The 17541-nt window shown below is 48.7% G+C and overlaps 1 protein-coding gene across 1 annotated transcript in view; it reads right to left on the bottom strand.

Moving 5' to 3' along the window:
- PLPP3 (phospholipid phosphatase 3) overlaps positions 1-11127 on the bottom strand; it is a 43303-nt gene extending 32176 nt beyond the window's left edge. Inside the window, exon 1 of the mRNA XM_014870578.2 lies at positions 10901-11127. Coding sequence (XP_014726064.1) covers positions 10901-11039 — 139 coding nt within the window. The 5' untranslated portion in view covers positions 11040-11127. The remainder of the gene's footprint in view (positions 1-10900) is intronic.
- Positions 11128-17541: the final 6414 nt, after the last annotated feature.

Genomic DNA, 17541 nt, shown 5'->3' with positions numbered 1-17541 from the left:
CTCCCGGATGCTTCCCTAAGCCCAAACTGCCCTTGAGAGAAGCCAAGCCTCAGCCTCTGCTGAAAAGCCTCTTTGTTTGGATTCCCTTTCCAAATCAGCGTATCCTGAGATTGAACTCCCTTCCACCCCTCTGCAGGGCTTTTTAAAGCCGGGATGCCTTTGGCAGCAGGCAGAGCTGCCAGCAGGTTTGCGGTCCCGTAGCAGCGCCCAGCCCGCGCAGCCGCCGCACTCAGCACCAGGAACGCTCCCCACGATAGACGAGAGAAAGGCAGGCAGCAGGGAAGTATTGCAGAATTACTTCAAAAGATCCTTTAATCATGAATTGTGAGCAGAGAGAGGAGCTAAGTTCTCCTTAATTAAACAATAGCTTTAATCAGCCTTCAGTAGCTGGCATTACTCAGAGGGTGGTGAGGCTCTGGCACAGGGTGCCCAGAGAAGTTGTGGATGCCCCATCCCTGGAAGTGTCCAAGGCCAGGTTGGAAAGGGCTTGGAGTAACCTGGGATGGTGGGAGATGTCCCTGCCCGTGGCAGGGGGTTGGAACAAAGTGAGTTTTAAGTCCCTTCCCACCCAAACCATTCCACTGTGTGACATTAAGGCACACCAGTGAGCTGACCATTTTGTCTTTCTTAAACTGGCATAATTGAAAGGAAAGCAGACAAGGCATCAAAGAAACCCAGGCACGAATTCTGGACCATGCACACATCACCAATGGGGTCTGACTCCAAGTACTGCTGTGAACTTTCCATGCAGCCCCGGGGCCATCACTCACTGAGGCTTTCAAGACAGACCTCAACTCCATCACTCACTGTACACAGAAATAAAATGCATTTTCTTGCACAGCCCACTCTGTCTGCAAGCTCAGGGCACAACTGTGCTATATCCATACAGCTCCTGACAGACAACAGGGGTCTCCTATGTTCCCTTGGGACTTGCAAACGCCCCAAAATCCTGCGTTCCCACAGAAGGCAGAGGTGTGGTATTCCCAGGGCAGGATCTCTGCTCTAGCACTGGCCCAGCTGAGACTCACAAACAGCACCAAGGCAATAATTTCACCCCTCTGAGAAAACACAGCACATCTCACAGCAAGGGAGTGTTAATGAGAATATCAGCCTGACACTAAAGGGAAAACCCTCTTCTTCAAAAAACAACCTCAGGCCCAGGACTTAAAGCAATTTCACGGGGGAAGAAGATGTTTTTCACTTGCAGGCAGCTTTAATTTACCTCACTGTTACATCTTTCCCTGTGAAAGCAAAACCCTGAGATTTAAGCAGGTGAATTTTCAGGCTGTGGACCCAATACCCACTTGTGGCAGAAAACTTCAGCAAGAGCAAAAGCAAAGTACCTGTTGTTATATCCACAATCCTGATGTATCCCAAACACTATCCCACTTGTCTGGCAATCCCAAACATGCTGCATGCCTAGATTCTGCAGTGCCTCTGAGAGTTTTACACACTGGAAAACTTCTTTGTGCCCGTGGTGATTTATCAAAACATGCTTTCTCCAATGCTATCCGGCTTTTCCATGGGCTTTGCATTTGACAAAGATTCATACCAGCTCAGTCAGAAAAACAAATGCCACAAAACTTCTCCTTTAAGAAAAAAAAACCAAACCACCCAACCCTCACAGCCCAATGCTTTAGAAATGCTTCCACATGCTAATCAGCCTCCTATTCAGTTCCAGACTGAATAGGACTCCAACAATGACAAAGAAATACGCTGAACCTATCCCACATTTCATCCCCTTCACTCAAAATGTTGCTGTTACCTTGGTTTTCAGCCGCTTTGTGGGAGCTGCAGCAGAATGACAGCTGCATGCTAAAGCTGCAGGGATGGTCAAGAAACCAGGAGTGCTGGATGAAAAAATGTCTGGCCCAGATTATGTGGGGGTAAAAAAAATGAGATAATTTGAGGGGATAGTAACTGATGCTGCAGATTTTTGTAAGAGTTAATAAGAAAAACAAACAAATAAACAACAAAAAAAACCAAACCCAAAAACAAAAACTCAAAAAAACCCCTGAGTCCTCTGCGAAAAGCACAGCTTCTTGTGGTCAGGCAGCAAAGGGAAGTTTCTCTCAGCCTGGCAAGTATGAGTAGGATAAAAGCCCCTCCAAGCCCTTCCCTTTGAGAATCATCCATTTTTGTTATGTATTATCAACTGGCAGATGCCTTAGTGCAGCTTTTCCTCCACATTCTTAACCTGAAAAACTCCAGCTCTTATTCTGGGAAAGGACAAGCCAGCTCTTGCTGCAGTGGGTGAATCCAAGGTTGTTTCCCCTTCTCTGCAGAACCTGGAAGCAGCAGAACAGAGGCACCTGGGTTAAGATTTTTGTAGGAATTCAGGTGGGAAGCTCCAGGACAGGTGCACACATGTCCTAGGGACACACTTCAGCCCAAGCCCTGGCAGTCACAGGCTGCTCCACAGTCGCTGAGGATCTGATCTCAAGACACTTTGGGAGGCTTGGCAGGGCTGGCAGAAGCACTGACGTTTGCAGCTCCTTCAGGAAGGAATTAGAGGTCCCTCAGTAGCTCTGAAAGCCCCACTGGGCACCTGGGTGTCTCTGTTCTGCAAACACTGCCTTCAAAGTGTGCCCTCGCCGGGCTCCAGCGCTGCCCACGCACCAGGGTGATGCTGCTCCTTCTGCTCCTGTCTCCCCAGATTAGAAACTCCCAGAGGCACAAACCTGCCTGGGCAGGACCAAGGGCAGCACAGCCTGGCACAGGGCTCCTCAGCCCAGCACTTAAATTCAGCGAGAAGCAGCTCCCCAAAAAGCAAGGGCCATCTGATCCGTGATCAAAGAGCCGCTCCAGAAACCTGCTAACACCAAACTGATTCACAGCTATCGACTTCAAAGGAGTTTTGCTGCCTGCCATCAGCTCGCCAGCCATCCAAAATTATTCCCTGAGCATCACTCAGAACACAAATGCACCCAGTGGTTACTGACCAGACCTGCTTATCAGCATTTTACTACGCTGTTTGTGACTTTCCCTTTAGAAACTAGCACTTTAAAGGGTGGTGGGCCTTGCAGAAAAGCCTTGGAAGCCCTCAAAATGCTTGGGATGTGGGACTGGTTGCCACGGCCACTGTGCTGCTACAAAGACCAGAGCAAAGACCTTGCTGTCAGCTGGGTGAGAACGATTACCAGGGCTGGGCTGGCTGCTCCCTCCAGGCTTAGAGGAAAGCCCATGACACCACCCCCTCAAAAAGGTCATAAATAACCTGCTGAGTGTCAAGGAGACAGGAAGCCCAGACCCCATTTAGCACATTGGCTTTCAAATTCAGTGGCTGAGCACTTGCAGGATGTGATGAGGTCTCAGCTTCATAGGACCACGTGCTGAATTAACCAAAATGTAATTAGTAACTGTGTGCAGTGCCTGCATGGTCAGACACAGGTGCACTGCTGCCTGATCAAAAATGGCAGTCATTTTTTGTGATTTTACAGGTAGTAATTTCTTCTTTTTTTACAGGCAGCTAACTTCTTCTTTTGTGCAGCAGCAGACTGATACTGCTGGGAGACAGAAGCTCTCTGAAGGAGTATCATTTCTTTCAGGAGGGATGGCTGCCCAGAACATCTCACCACCAACTTTCACTTCTTCTCTTTAAAGCCTTGGAAGGAAGAACCATGCTGTTCTCAGCTCCAGCAGCCAGCAAAGATGATGAGGCTCCAAGAGGTGCAGTCTGACATCTGCAAGCTCCTGAAGAAGTGAGAGACAGCTCTGTCCCACAGTCACCTTTGGTATTCAGGGCAAGGTGTGGGTGAACCCAGCAATGCCAATTGCTCCAGCCTCAATTTGCTGTGTTTTCACAGCATCACAGGCTGTGCCCACTGGTGTGTTCTATTAGAAATCCTGGAGGCTCCTCCCAAGATTCTCAGTGCTATGATCAACACACTTGCACATCTTTCTGGCCAAGGGATGCAAAACTAAGGGAAAGTAGTGGAGGGTAATGAGCACTCTCCATTGACTCAGTGTCACCACCACTGTCAGACCAACTGCAGCTCCATCTGGGCTCTGGCTGGCAGCCCCAGCCTGGCCCTGATGGAGGACACCGTGTGCTCAGAGAAGACGAGGTCATGTATGGATGCAATCCTGTTCCAGGGCTGGAACAGGAACACACAGCACAAAGAGCACAGGCATCCTCACAGCATCACAAGCTCTGGAGTTAAGTTACATGTTCTGCTTATAAATTGACTTGATGAAGAGTCTGTTTTCAACCCTCTGTCTCCAAAACATCCAACACATGTGAAAAACAAGCTCACTTATGTGACTGACTCCAAAGGATGGAGTTTCATAGGAATTTCTGATACTTCCAAACCTGCCAGGACAAAGCTAATTTTCACACTCATTCATGCATTCTCTTGGTAACAAACTTATGCTTAAGGCTTGCTTTCAAAGGAAGACACTTCAAATTCCCTGGTTTTCGTGGCATTCTGCTTCCTCAGGTCGAACTGGAGGAGCAGCTTCTGCTGATCATGATCCCACTGTTGCAACTGAGCCCTTGCGTGCAGCTAAGAGGCAAGAAGGGATTCTCCAATTTCCCAACAGCTGCTCCAACACATCCCTGGGCACAGACACCCGATCCACACCAAGGAACTTTCCACCTGCTCTAAAATTGTGGAGCAGGTAGTGCCCCTCCAAGGTGGCTGTCATGGGAGAGAGTGAAAAGAGTGAAATGGAAACAGGGTGGCTTTGAAAGGGATGCAAACGCCCTTCTGAGAAAGGGGCCCACTGATCCATGAAGAGATGTGACATACAGGGCATCCTCCTCCCAAAACCCACCCAGCTGGGGTATCTGGAAAGGCAGAAGGAGGGCTGGGCCTCCAGACACATTGGCAAGAGGAGAAGCACAGAAGTGCATTCAGCAAACTGACTTTATAATTACAGGATAAGTGCTGGATTACTTTAATTCACCTCTTTCATTCAGGTTCTATCATTCTCATTTCTGAGCCCTTTCTTGTTTGTTTGTTTGAAATATGAAACCTGACCTATCACAAGAGCTGAACAAGGCCCTAAGACAGAACAAAAAGGAAGAAATGTAAAAAAAAGAATTAAAAAAAAAATATATATATATATGACAGCACTTATACAAAACCCCAGCTGGCAGGGGGGAAAGCCACATCCTGGGAGGGGGTTTCCCTGCTTCCTTCCCCCGCTGGGACACAGCCCCCTGGGATGCCAGGGAAGCTGCTGTTCCCAGCCCTGGCTGTGTGGAGGCTGGGATAGGAGGGTTTGAAGGCTGCTGCCTTTCCCCACGCTGCCTTCAACAGGCAGGCCCTTGTTCCAGGCACAGGCAGGCCGGGAGACCACAACGGTCCCTTCTGGATTACTATGGATGAAGTGGGAGCATTGTATGGAGGGAATGGGGAGGATGGAGCGAGCCATGCAGCAGAGCTGGGCCTTTGCCTCCCCCTCTTTGAAGGCATTTCAGGCAGGGATGGAGCCACACAAACACCCTGCCTATCTCACATGCTGAAGAGGAGCCCTGGTTTGCCAGAGGTTCCCCAGCTGTGGTATGCAAACCATTTTTGGGTGGTACACGGAGCACACGCATCTGGAGAGACACCACCAGCCTGTATCCAGACAAACAGAGCCAGACCAAAGCAGCCCAGGAAAGGCATGCATATTAAATTGAGATTTAAAGGGTATAAAAATAATCCGTTTGATCTGGGAGTGATGTTTATATTATTTTCTGTGCTCACTACAAACAGACAATTAAAAAATGTCATCTGCTGCAATTGTGATTCCCATCTCCTGCCTGTCTCAGCAGCAGGTACACAGGATTCAAAGCACTCCTGGCCATGAAGCAGTTGCACGTAATTCTGCTTTTCCTGGAGACACATCTTCAGGCTGGCCAAGTTCCACCAACCTGGGAAAGCCAACAGATTTATACCCCTGAGGACTCGGTCTGCCATAGGTACAGCATTTCCTTGTTCTGCAATTAACACCTCAAGTATAATTGTCACTAATAATCTCTTTTTGATAGGTCGGTTGTCTTTTTTTTTTGTTTGTTTGTTTTCACAAAGCAAATGCAGAAAAAGCGGATTTCAAACACCTCCAAAATATTTCTCTTGCCTTTACTTCCAGTCATCTTTGGCTCCTTTGGTCTTTCAAGGGAGGCACAACAGATGGGTATCATGCTATCATGCTTTAGGTGCTGACTGTTGGTTCAACAAGAAGCTTTTCCAGGCTCAAAAAAAAAAAAAGGAAAAAAAAGAAAAAACAAAAAAAATTCCTTTACTCCTGAGTTAGGCAGAGTCCAAGGTGCCACTTCTGCCAACCTGCCTTTGCCAGAGCACCTCCAGAGCAGCCATCCCTGGCCAGGAGCTCGCTGCCACCAGGAGATCCTGCAGGTATGGAGTGATACATAAACATTAAGAAGCAAACCCCACCTAGGGATGCTCCAAACATGATGAGGACTCTCCACCCACACAGCTTCTCCCATGGTGTGGGCTCAGTCCTCCCTGACACAGAGGAGACACAGTGTGGAGAAGGCAACACCGAGGGGTTGGGACTGTCCAGCTACTTTGGAACAGTCAGTATTGCTGTCCCTTGCTGAAAACAAGAAATGGTTGGTCCCAGCATCTTCTTCAGGTGCACAGAAAGGTGTCGCCCCTGTGAAAAGTGAGTGTTGCGCAGTGGGGTAGTCCTAAAAATAAAAGCAACAGCCCCAACCCAAACAAAGCAAAGTTGCTTAGCTCATCACATCCACATTTACACCATCCAAATAACTCTAACCTCACCCCTCATCTCCAATTCCTCCCACTCCTTACACTTAAATGACAATCCCAGGCCTGTTTTCACCAATTTTTGTGATGAAGCGACAGGGCCCCTGGCAGAGCTCAAATCCTTTTTGCTTCTGAGAGCGGGAGGACTCCACAATTTTCCACACAGAAGAGGGAAGTCAAGAGCAATCTAAACTGTTAGCCCAAATTATAAGATTATATCCCCAATTACATAAACATGTCAAGGTCCAGCTAGCATAAATATTTACTTTCAAAGTTCATTTAGCATCAAGCTTGCTACAGGAGATGCCAAATTTGTGAGAAAGCTGCAGAGATATTAAGGTTGTAAGAGGTCTATCCATCTGTTGCTTCAAAAAACCTTCCCGAGGCAGTAAAACTTGTGTTGTACAGATTAACTGGGATTGACAGAAGAGAGAAAATTAAATTAGAGGCAGAAAAGAAGAAGGGCAGTAAATTATGTGCAGTTTACATCCCACCAGCCTGAAACATATGCGCCCATAAACCCAATTTCCACAAGCCTCAGAAGCAGGTATGCCAGATGAAATTCTTCTATTTTATGGTACAAGCAGGACTTTTTGGAAGCTGTTTTACCTGCACAAGCTGCACAAATACAAGCTACTGAAGACCCTCATCTGCCCTATCACCCTTGCTGACACAGCCTTCCCCTCTTCCGAGATGAAACGCTTGACTTAGCACCCGTCAGCAGAGCACAGGTGGCTGCTCAGAGCTTGCTGAACACCAGGAGTCCCTGCCAAGGGAAAACAGCAGGTCTGAGAGGAGCAGATTTAACCCTAGATGCTACATGTGTGGGGCCAGGCTCCAAAACATCCCACCTCAAGGGTCAGGGCAGGAGGATCTTCCCCACCCGGCCACGTCTCCTGCATCAGGAGGAGTTTTGGTGGCAGCTACAGGACAGCAAAACCCCATGGCACCAGGGAAAGTTGTCCCCTGAGATCTGTCCCAGACAGATTGCCCCAAATAACGCTCTAAGCTCCAGGTAGGATGTGCAGGAGACATCCTGGCTGAGGGATGGGCTGAGGATGACCAGGTGAAGGTGGAGTGAGGTCCACCCATCACACCTCTTGTTTTTCTGCTCACAGAGTTTCTCACTGCTCTACAAAGTGAAGACGCCAACCAGCTCAGCAGAGGGAACTTCAGACCTGCCCAGACCGCCTCAATCACATTTTCAGATGTTTTGCAGTGATCAGGAGACAGGGACAGGACAGCAGGGACTCTTCCACACCACCAAGCTCGCCTGTGGCCCTAACAATTTCAGGAAGCATCTTCCAATCCTCTAAACAGAGCCCTCCTGAGAGGAGGAAGCAGATGGAGAAAGTTATTTTCCCCCCCTTGCATGACCTGCTTTAATAAATGCACACTCAGTTCTTTTCTGCCTTTTATACTGAGTTAAGCACGGGCATGGAATTTCTGGGAAGTTCACAGTGTCAGCCATCAAAACTCTTGTTCCTGAGAGAGCCCAGGGATTTATGAGTGCCAAGTGCACTCATTAGAGCAGCGGGCTGGTCATTCAGCAACATCCAGCTCCCTGCCAACTCAACTCAAGTTGGAAATGCAGGAGAAACTGAGGGTCTGGTGCAGGGGATCTTCATCCAACCCCCTCCACCAGCAGCCCATGGCTCCATGACCCTGCTCCCCAAGGAAAGAAGATACAAATCTTCTTCTTATGCATTCGCTATCCAGATAACCATTGTACTGCTTGAGGATGAAAGACAAAAATCTTTCTAACTGCTCTCACCAAATTAAAGCTGAAGGAAGCTCCTGATAGCTCACCTTTACTAATTCAGACTTTCTTAGATGTTTATGATAATTGTCTTCTGGGTAATTTGTTTAAATTTGTGTGTAAACAAAGGGTTTGTACACATCTACAGCCTCACAGAGAGTGTGTCATTTCTGAAAAACATTTCAGCCATAGTTCACTCTTTTCATTTTCCCCTCAGAGAAAACCAGTTCAAGGCTGAATTATGGCATTACCTGCAGCAGGAGCCAGTGCAGCGTCACAGGCCTCTGCAAATCAAATGGCCAGTTTTAATATTTCCTCAAGTGGTCCTCAAATGAGAAAAAGCCTTCTGTTTCCCTGCTTCTCTGAAGGTCTTTGGGCAGCTGCTCAAGAGGTGTAACTCAGTTTGACTGCACTGGACTTTTTGTTTTTTTAATTCCACTGTATATGTAAATATCCACCAACTTGTACCTGTCCACCTTTCTCTTACAGGAAGGATTCAGCCAGGGCACCTTTTTTCCATTTTCCAAGTGGTTTCTTGGTGATTTTTTTTTTACAAGAAAATGGGAATCAAGTGCTTGGAAACTATAAGCTCATAGTCTTCCCTAGCAAAAGGCAGAGGGAAGAGCAAGCCAAGCTTCCCGTGAGTAGGGCAGCTTTCACAGCAACTCCTGCCCCGTCATCCACCAGCAGGTCCAATATTCCTAGTCCTGGTCTGGGTATATTTGCAAAGCCCATCCCCAAACACACATCACGAACTCTCCATCCCCAAACACACATCATGGGCTCTCCATCCCATAATCATCTCCCTCATCATGTCCCACCCGTGCTCTTCACCTGCCAATGATGAGCCAGATCTAAACTTTGTCGCATTCATGCTCTTAAATACTCCTCACTCTAAAAATAAAAAACAACAACAAAACAAAAACTAAGAACTCCAACAAAAACACCTAAACAAGCCAACTCTGGTGTTTACTTCCCAATTTCCACCTGTAGCAACCTGAAACAAAGCAACAATCACAGTTTTGCTGTATCACATTATTCCCTGCTAACAATACTTCCCAGTGATGCTTGATAAGTCCTGTTTACCCAAACTAGCACAAGTAGAATAACACATGTCAACCAACTGCTTTTTCATTTAGGACCCTTAGCCCAAAGAAGGGGAAGCAAAACTCTTTCCTCATTCAAACAGCACCTACTCCATGCCAGGAATGCCTCAAGTTAAGGAAACTTAGGTAAATAAAAGTTTAAAAGTTCTGACTCCTAGGAGCTGTTTTACTAGGAATTCGACTTTATGCTTAAATAAGTGAGGTAAGTCCAGCTAGCTATGTTTCTACTTATATTAGTTTCATATATGGGATATCAAGTATTTTTATTTTTTCCAGATCCGAGAAGATGAAGCTTTCTGCACTGGCCCCTGTTCTTGTGGGAATATAAAGAGAAAACCATGCCTCTCTCCTCCTAGTGTATTAGTGCCCCCTAATATACACCAGATGATCAATAAACTGCATAAAAATTAAATCAAACTGACAGTCTTTAAAAAATGGGCTCTAAGCAGAAACAATTGTTTTAAAGACTGTGGTGTCTGGAGTATTAAACTCACGTGCTGTTGTGTTATTAATCTCTTTGTTGGAAGCCAGTTGATTTCCCCTGCCTGTGTCTGTCAATTAAATATTCAGCATCGCAGCCACAATGGAAGGGTTCATGTTTTGGAATGCAAAAAGTTGTTTCTCTTTTTTTTTTTGAGACGCGCTGTTGACAGTTCCCTTCCATGCCACAGCATCTCCAAAAGCCGAGCGGGGCAGGCAAACCCAGACCTCTGCCAGGAGCTGCGACAGCGCTCCGGGCTTTGAAAGGAATGAGTTTAGCGAGATGGGGAGAAAGAGAGGAGCGCTGGTAAAGCCGCCAGCAGAGCGGCACAGCAAAGCAGAGCGGCAAGAGTTGCTGTTTTCCGTGATTCACCCAAACACGAGGCGGGCTGAGCGTAGAGCGCTGCCTCCACCTGGAGCTGGCCCCGGCGCCCACAGGAGCGGGGCCCGTGCCGGGGGCACCCCCGGGGCACATCCCCGAGCCCACAGTGCCCCCTGCGCCCCGCCGGGGCCGCTCCCCGACTCTGCCCGGCACAAACGAGAGCGAATCGCCGCTAATGAGCGTGTCGGGGTGCGGGGTGCTCTGCCCCGAGCGGGGACCCCCGGCCGCCCCCCGCGCTCCCCAGCCCGGCCCGGCCCGGCCCGGCCGCTCCCCCGCTCGCTGCCCTGCCCTGCCCTGCCCGGCCCGGCTGTCCCGGCGGCCCCGCTCCGCTTTTGTTTGGGAAGCGGCGCGGCCGGGCCACGGCCGAGCTCTGCCCCAACTTTCCCAGAAGTTTTCCCCGGCTGGCGGAGGGGGTTCGGGAGCGGGGAGAAGGAAGGGGCGCGGTGCTCACCCATGACGAGGCACAGGCAGTCGAGGCAGATGAGCAGGGCTTTCTTGCTGCTGCTCTTGGCCGGGTTGTTGTTGAGCGCCGGGCTGCCCCCATTCTTGCTCTCCGGCGGGATCGCCTTGTCGTACTTGTAGCTCTGCATTATCGGGGGCGAGCGCCCGGGACGAGCCGTGCCGAGCCGAGGCGGGCCGTGCCGGGCCGCAGGGAGCCGCTCGGAGCCGAGCCGAGCCGAGCCGAGCCGCAGGGAGCCGCCGGGCTCGCACGCCGTGCGCCGGGGAGGTGCTGCCCGCGCCGCCGGAGCCGCTCCCGGCCTCTCCGGTGGGGCACGGCAGGCGAGAGAGAGAGGCAGGCGGGTCTTCCCAAGGAGAGAGAGGAGGAAAAAAAAAAAAAAAAAAAAAAAAAAAGGGGGGGGGGGGGATCAAAGTAGCAAAACAAAAACCAAAACAAGCTCTCCCCCAGAAAAAAAACCACCAGGAAAGTAGCGAAGGGGCAGCGAGCGAGGAGAAGTTTGCGGGTTGTCCCAAAAGCGGTGTGTAAAAGTCCTGGAGGAAAAGCCGGGGGGAAGGATTTAAAAAAAAAAAAAAAAAAACCAAAAAAAAGCGTGTGTATATATATATATATATTAATTTTTTTGGTATATATGTGTGTATGTAAGTATCAAGTCCGGGAGAAGGTGCGGGGCGATGCTGCCCCGGGGGCAGGTGGGCTCCGCGCTGGGCTCCGTGCGCTGCGCTGGGGGCTCCCGCCGCGCCCGCCCCGGCCGCTCTGGGAGCCACCGGCTCGCTTCTGCACTTTTATTTCGCGAGGCGCTTTCCACCCCTCAGGAAAAAAAAAAAAAAAGGAGAAGAAGAAGAGGGGGGGAGAAAAAAAAAATCAGTCACTTCGCCTCGGATGGGATATCCAAGTAAGCACAGCCCCTTTCCTGCATCTGACATTTTACATACATAATTAACTCCACATTTTTTTCCTGAGGGAAGTTAAAAAAAAAAAAAAAAAAAAAAAAAAAGAGTTAGGAACTAAAGTTTTCTCTTGCAGTCTTGCAGACCAGAAGGAGGGTGCCTCTAGCGTTCGTTCATACAGGAGTGCAGGGGGGAAAGGAAAACAACCAGCCGATCCAAGGCTGGAGGACTCCCGAAAGCTGGGAACGGTGCGAGGGGCAGAAAACTAACAACAAACAACTTTATAAACATTTTTCTCTAGTTTTTTTTTCTTCTTCCTGCCCTCCATCTCTGTTCTGTGTGCTAAGACAGGGGAGGGGGCATGATGTGTGTGGTACCCACAGACCCTGGGCTGAAGTTTGGCTGTGCCACCCTGCCAGATGTGGAACCGGGGCAGCTTTGCCCTCCCGCAGCAGCAGCAGCACCGCTTTCATCAAAAGAGTGTAACGAGAGAGCCGGGTGAGGGATTGTTGTGTTGATTAATCGCTCGTTCGGTCTAATTAAAAATCATCAAGGAAGTAAAGGAAAGGTTTCCCAGGAGCCGCAGCTGGCAGGAGGGCAATGCTGTGCTCTGAGCAGGGATACAGGAGGTGCTCAGTACAGTGTTTAACCAATTCTCCTTTTATTTTTGGGGTCGTGCGTTTCACCTCAGCCTCTCACCTGTGTGCTGGCACATCCCTGGTGTTTCCCAGGCAGGGAGAGCCCCAACAAAGCCACCCTTCCCTGCTGCTCCTCCCGGAGCTGCAGACTCCAACCAGAGCTCTGGAGAGAGTGCCAGGGCAGGGGCAGGTGTTCAGGAATCTGTTTAGACACATACATGGGTATAACTGAGGCCAGCCTGGGAGGGAGGAGGAAAGTGAAGTGGTATTTTTCAAATTTTACTTTTATATGTGTGGTGTGAAAAGAAAGGGGAAAACACACCTTGGACACTCCCCCAATTCTTTCTTTATGCCTCAGTGATGTGAAATCAGACGTGAAATCAGGTGCCACCTCCCACTTGCTGTTGAGGGGATTCTTGCCCATTATCACCGTATAGCAATGAACACAAAAGCACCACTTTTGGCCCAAAATGGTGCCAGTCACCCCCCTAGGGGACCAAGCTGCCCGAGAAGGACGCATGTCAAGGTCTCTCTGTCTTTCCCCTGAGCATGACAGTGGTGTGGATGCCTAATTTAGGCTCCTCGGATGCCTGAAGCAAGGGGAAAGAATCTTCACGTGGGAATTCTGCCCCAGCTGTGGGCACACTGCCCAGCCCAGCTCATGTCCAGTGTGGGGCCAAGCATCCACCTTCCCCTCACCCTTCAGAGCCTGGCCCTGCCTAGAGGAGCCCACAGATTCCAGCAGCTGGCTCCATCCTCCCCACGTCCCTAAATCTGCTGATTACCTGAGTTAAATTACATTTCGCGTTCAAAGCAAGGAGGAAAAAAATAAACAAAAATTGAGACTAATAATTGTAACAGCAAATAAAAAAAAATAGAGGCTTTCTTGTACTTTCAGGGAAATTGAAATTATGGTTTTGTATTTGCATTTACAAGACCCCTCAGGCTACTTATGTTTGCATTTTCATAACAAAAAGATTGTGCTGTTAATTGATGCAAGCCAGGGCACACAAATCTGAATCTTGGACCATTTCTTAAGGGAGCAGTAGCCACCAGAATTGCCCAGTTCACATTTGACGATGGGTAAGTCAGCAGTACCAAAAAGCAGCTTCCGTGCCTTTGTCAATAATATGCAAGAGATTCATTAGTAATAATTAACTGCATATTCATAAATGGAATTATCATATACACCATGCAACAGTATCCTTCAAGATCTCAGCTTTTCCTTTCCTGAGTTTGTATTACCAGTGAATTTTGCTCTGCATTTTTGGAGAGGGATTGGTTTCCACCACCTTCCCACCCCAGCTGGACCAAACCTCTGGTAAACAAGGAATACACTGATATAATTTCGGGAAAATAAAAAAAAAATTTGTACCACTTGTTCTTTCCCAGATTTATTTCATAACCCAACAATTTGAAAAGAGGAATTGAGCTTTTTTCATTCAGTCTTGTAGTTTTCAGAGAATCATCTCTTTAAGGCTATTCCTGGAATGGGTGAAGGGGCAGGAACTTGTTGCTGCCCTTTTTATCTTTGTATCAGTGGGATGGGACTATGTGGAAACCTGTTCATGACATGTCAAGAACTTAAAAATTGAGAGAAGGTTTTACTCGTACTTTACTCACTGATCATGACCAGCCAACATGATCCTGGATGGCCAAACAGTATCTGCCAAAAAAACACTCCAAGCCAAACCAAAAAACAACAGTAAAACTGTTCTTGTGTTTCCTTCTTTTTTTTCTTCTCCATAGAAGAGGGTGCTCATGTGGGACAAATAAGGTCTGGTTTGGGGCAAGAGGAGCCCAAACCTCTTGCTTGAGAATTTGTGAGAGCTTGTGTTTCCCCCAGGTGCACAGGGCTAGTGTGGGGAGAGAGAAGGGAAAGGAGAAGGCTCCAGATTCTGCTCTGAGGCTCACTGAAGTAACTTATCCCACACATTATTTCATGTAAATAACTATTTGTTGGAGCTGGGAGTGAACCTGCAGCCTGCCCTTATGTTCCTGCTTACCCCATCCTGCTCCCCTTGGCCCAGCACAGCTTTAATGTGTTCCCAGAGCGTGTTCCATCAGTCCAGCATTAGCTCTGGGTGCAGAGGCAGCTGGGCAGCAGCATTGCCCTTGGCCAGCACCACCCCTGTGCTCCTGGGGCTGCTCCTTGGTGGGCAGGACGTGGTCCTGGTGCTCTGGGCTGCTCCACTTTCAAGTGTAGAGGATCCCAGAGTCCTGGAATGGTTTGGGTTGGATGGGGCCAAAAAGATCATCTCATTCTCCATGGTCAGGGACACCTTCCACCATGCCAGGTTGCTCCAAGCCCTCTCCAACCTGGCCTTGAGCATTTCCAGGGATGGGGCAGCCACAGTTTCTCTGGGCAACCTGTGCCAAGGTCTCCCCACCCTCACAGGAGAGAATCTCTTCCTCATCCCTGGCCTCTGTCAGTTCAAAGCCATTCCCCCTTCCATCACTCCATGTCCTTGTCCAAAGTCCCTCTCCACTTCTCCTGCATCCCCTTTAGGTACTGGAAGGGGTTCTAAGGTCTCCCTGAAGCCTTCTCTGCTCCAGGTTGCAACTCTTCTGCTCCTCCTGATGTGCTGCAAGCACAGCTGCTGGTGCAGAGCAGTTTGATGCCTGAAGTGTGCCTGGTGGGATGCTCATTTTGATGCCCTGCCCAGTGCCAAGCCATCCCTTCCCCTCAGACCTGCAGACAGGTCTTCCTTGGGAACCCGCTTTGCTTTTCTGTCACAGGGAGGATTTTGGCAGCCACCCTTCTGCAGAAGGGACACGGAGTGTGGGAGGACCAGGCCCTGCCTATTGTATTTCTTGGAGCTGCTAATGACCACGGCTACAGCAATCCTAAAATAAGAAAGTGAGCTGATTGTTATCCCTTATCTGAGATTGTTCCCCACCGAAGGGGGAAATCAGAGCACACTTACGTGCTGCACATCAGGTGGCCTGAAGTCACAAGGCTGAAATACCAGTAAACTTCTGAAAAGTCCAAAGCTCAACCACCACTACCCTGTTCAGGGGTATTTTTAGCATCACCAGCTGCTGCTGCTGGAGAAAACACCCTCAGAGGGGCTGAGAGTGGGGGCATTGCCCTGCCCACCCTTGGCAGGAGGAGGGTGAGGGCAGGACAGCTGCTGTGTCCCCTGCCCGTGTCCCCATGCTGGACACTGTCCCCGGCGCCAGGTTGTCCAACCTGCACAGTCAACACTGCCCTGTTAAATTTTTACAAAGGCTGCAGTTAGACCTGTCATTGCAGAGAAAGGCAAATAAAAGTGAAATCCAAAGGGGGACCCAGTTCTGCCCTCCCCAGTGCGGCTGGGAAGGATCAAGCCTCATAAACCTTGAGGTCATTAAAAAGAATTAGTGATAAATGTCATCCTGATGCAGCGTTTGGTGCTGTCCAGGAAGCTGGGGGTCCAGGCTGATGCAGGCCAGGAGGGTCAGCCCACAGGCACGTGCCTCAGTGACCCCAAGGGTGGGACATTCTGTGGTCATGGACCCGTGCCTGGCATCACAAATCACTCGGGGTCAGCAACATTCAATTTGCCAACAACTTTAAGTCCAGTCTGTTTTGAAACCAGGATCTGTATTCCTGCCAAGTTTCACAACCCTGATGTTTCTCCCTAATTTAATTTAGTTCCCCTAAATCTTGCTGGCTCTTGACATGATTGGAGGATATCAATTCACGTTATTGCAAAAATGAAAAAAAAAAAAAGGAAATATATTTCAAGTTACATGATCTCAACAAAAAGCTTGAAAATGTGAGCTTGAAATCTCATCCGAAAGATCAAAACACAGAAGCTGTGATAAAGGACGTTATTTGATTTAAGATTTTCTAAGGACCAAATCCCATGAAGGATTGAAGGAGCCTGATTTATAATTTGGGGACACTGGGGACTAGTAACACCTTGTGTACAGTCACAGTTGTGTCTTTCGTCTGCCATCCCTGTCCTCAAAAAAGAGAATAACAGCACCATCTACTGCCATTCCTCAGCATTCGCTTGGGAATGCCAAACTCCAGCTCCATCAAAGCACCTCAGCAGGTCATGGCCCGGTATGGACAGAGAAACGAGCAAACCTGGACTGCAAAAATCAAAAATCACCAGTCTAAATTACTATTGATGCTAATTATTAAAAATTTCAGGCCTCAATAATACACCTTCCCCCTGAAACTGGTGGCATTGAAAAAAGCATTTCAACCCACCAGCATTTTAATATATTTCCCCCAAATCCTTTCACGTGTTTATTAGTGCAGCCCTGAAGGGCTGTTTGTAGAATTCCCAATTTCTACCGTGGGCAGGCATTTTCACCATCAACAGCAGCTCATGAAAGAGGTGGAACATCACCCTCGTTTCCAACCTGGTAAAATCCAGGTCTGTGCTCGGGGCTGGCCAGCTCCCAGGAGTTTGTTTGAAAATCAAGAATGTGCCGTGGTTTAATTACGCTGCTAAATGAAAGCCCCGTTATAAAGAGCAGTCTCAGAGGAGAGGTCCAGCTCGGGTTTTTCGCCCCGAATTGATTACTGGTTAACTCGGGGTAGTTAACACATTTGTAATGTCTGGTCCTGGCACTTCCCAGGTATTTGTTGCAGGATACAAACATTTGTGGTTTATAAAGTAAACAGGTCCGCCGACATTTTTTCGGCTTGGATTTATTTCTGGTCGCAAACTGTCTCAATGACCTGGTTGAAAATGCTCAGCATCCAAATGAAAAGTGAAAGAAAAATTAATATCTTTTTTTCCACGTCTAGACCAAGCCATTTTTATGGGCCACCCCAAAGCTTGAAGAAGCCCTGATGATGAACGTGGGTGCTGGTGGGGCAGGTGTGTGGTGGCCACCGTGGGGCAGCAGGAAAAGTGATGCTGAACATGAGGTTGTGCCTTCCCAAGGTGAACCAAAACTCTGCTTTGGTGGGATGGTACTGGAGGGATCTGGGGATGTAACTGGGGAAGCAGGGAGAGGCTTTTGAAAGACATCGCAAGCAAAAATAACAATAAAAAAAAGTAGAGCAAGACTTGGACTCATCAAGAGATGAAGCAGCACAAAAAAAAAAAAAAAAGTGAAGCACATGGCCTCATATGTGGGGACCCTCTGTCCATCCTCTCTT

This window comes from Sturnus vulgaris, chromosome 9 (genome assembly GCF_052056855.1).
Source record: "Sturnus vulgaris isolate bStuVul1 chromosome 9, bStuVul1.hap1, whole genome shotgun sequence".
Lineage (NCBI taxonomy): Eukaryota > Metazoa > Chordata > Aves > Passeriformes > Sturnidae > Sturnus > Sturnus vulgaris.
This window is presented reverse-complemented; position numbering and strand designations above follow the sequence as displayed.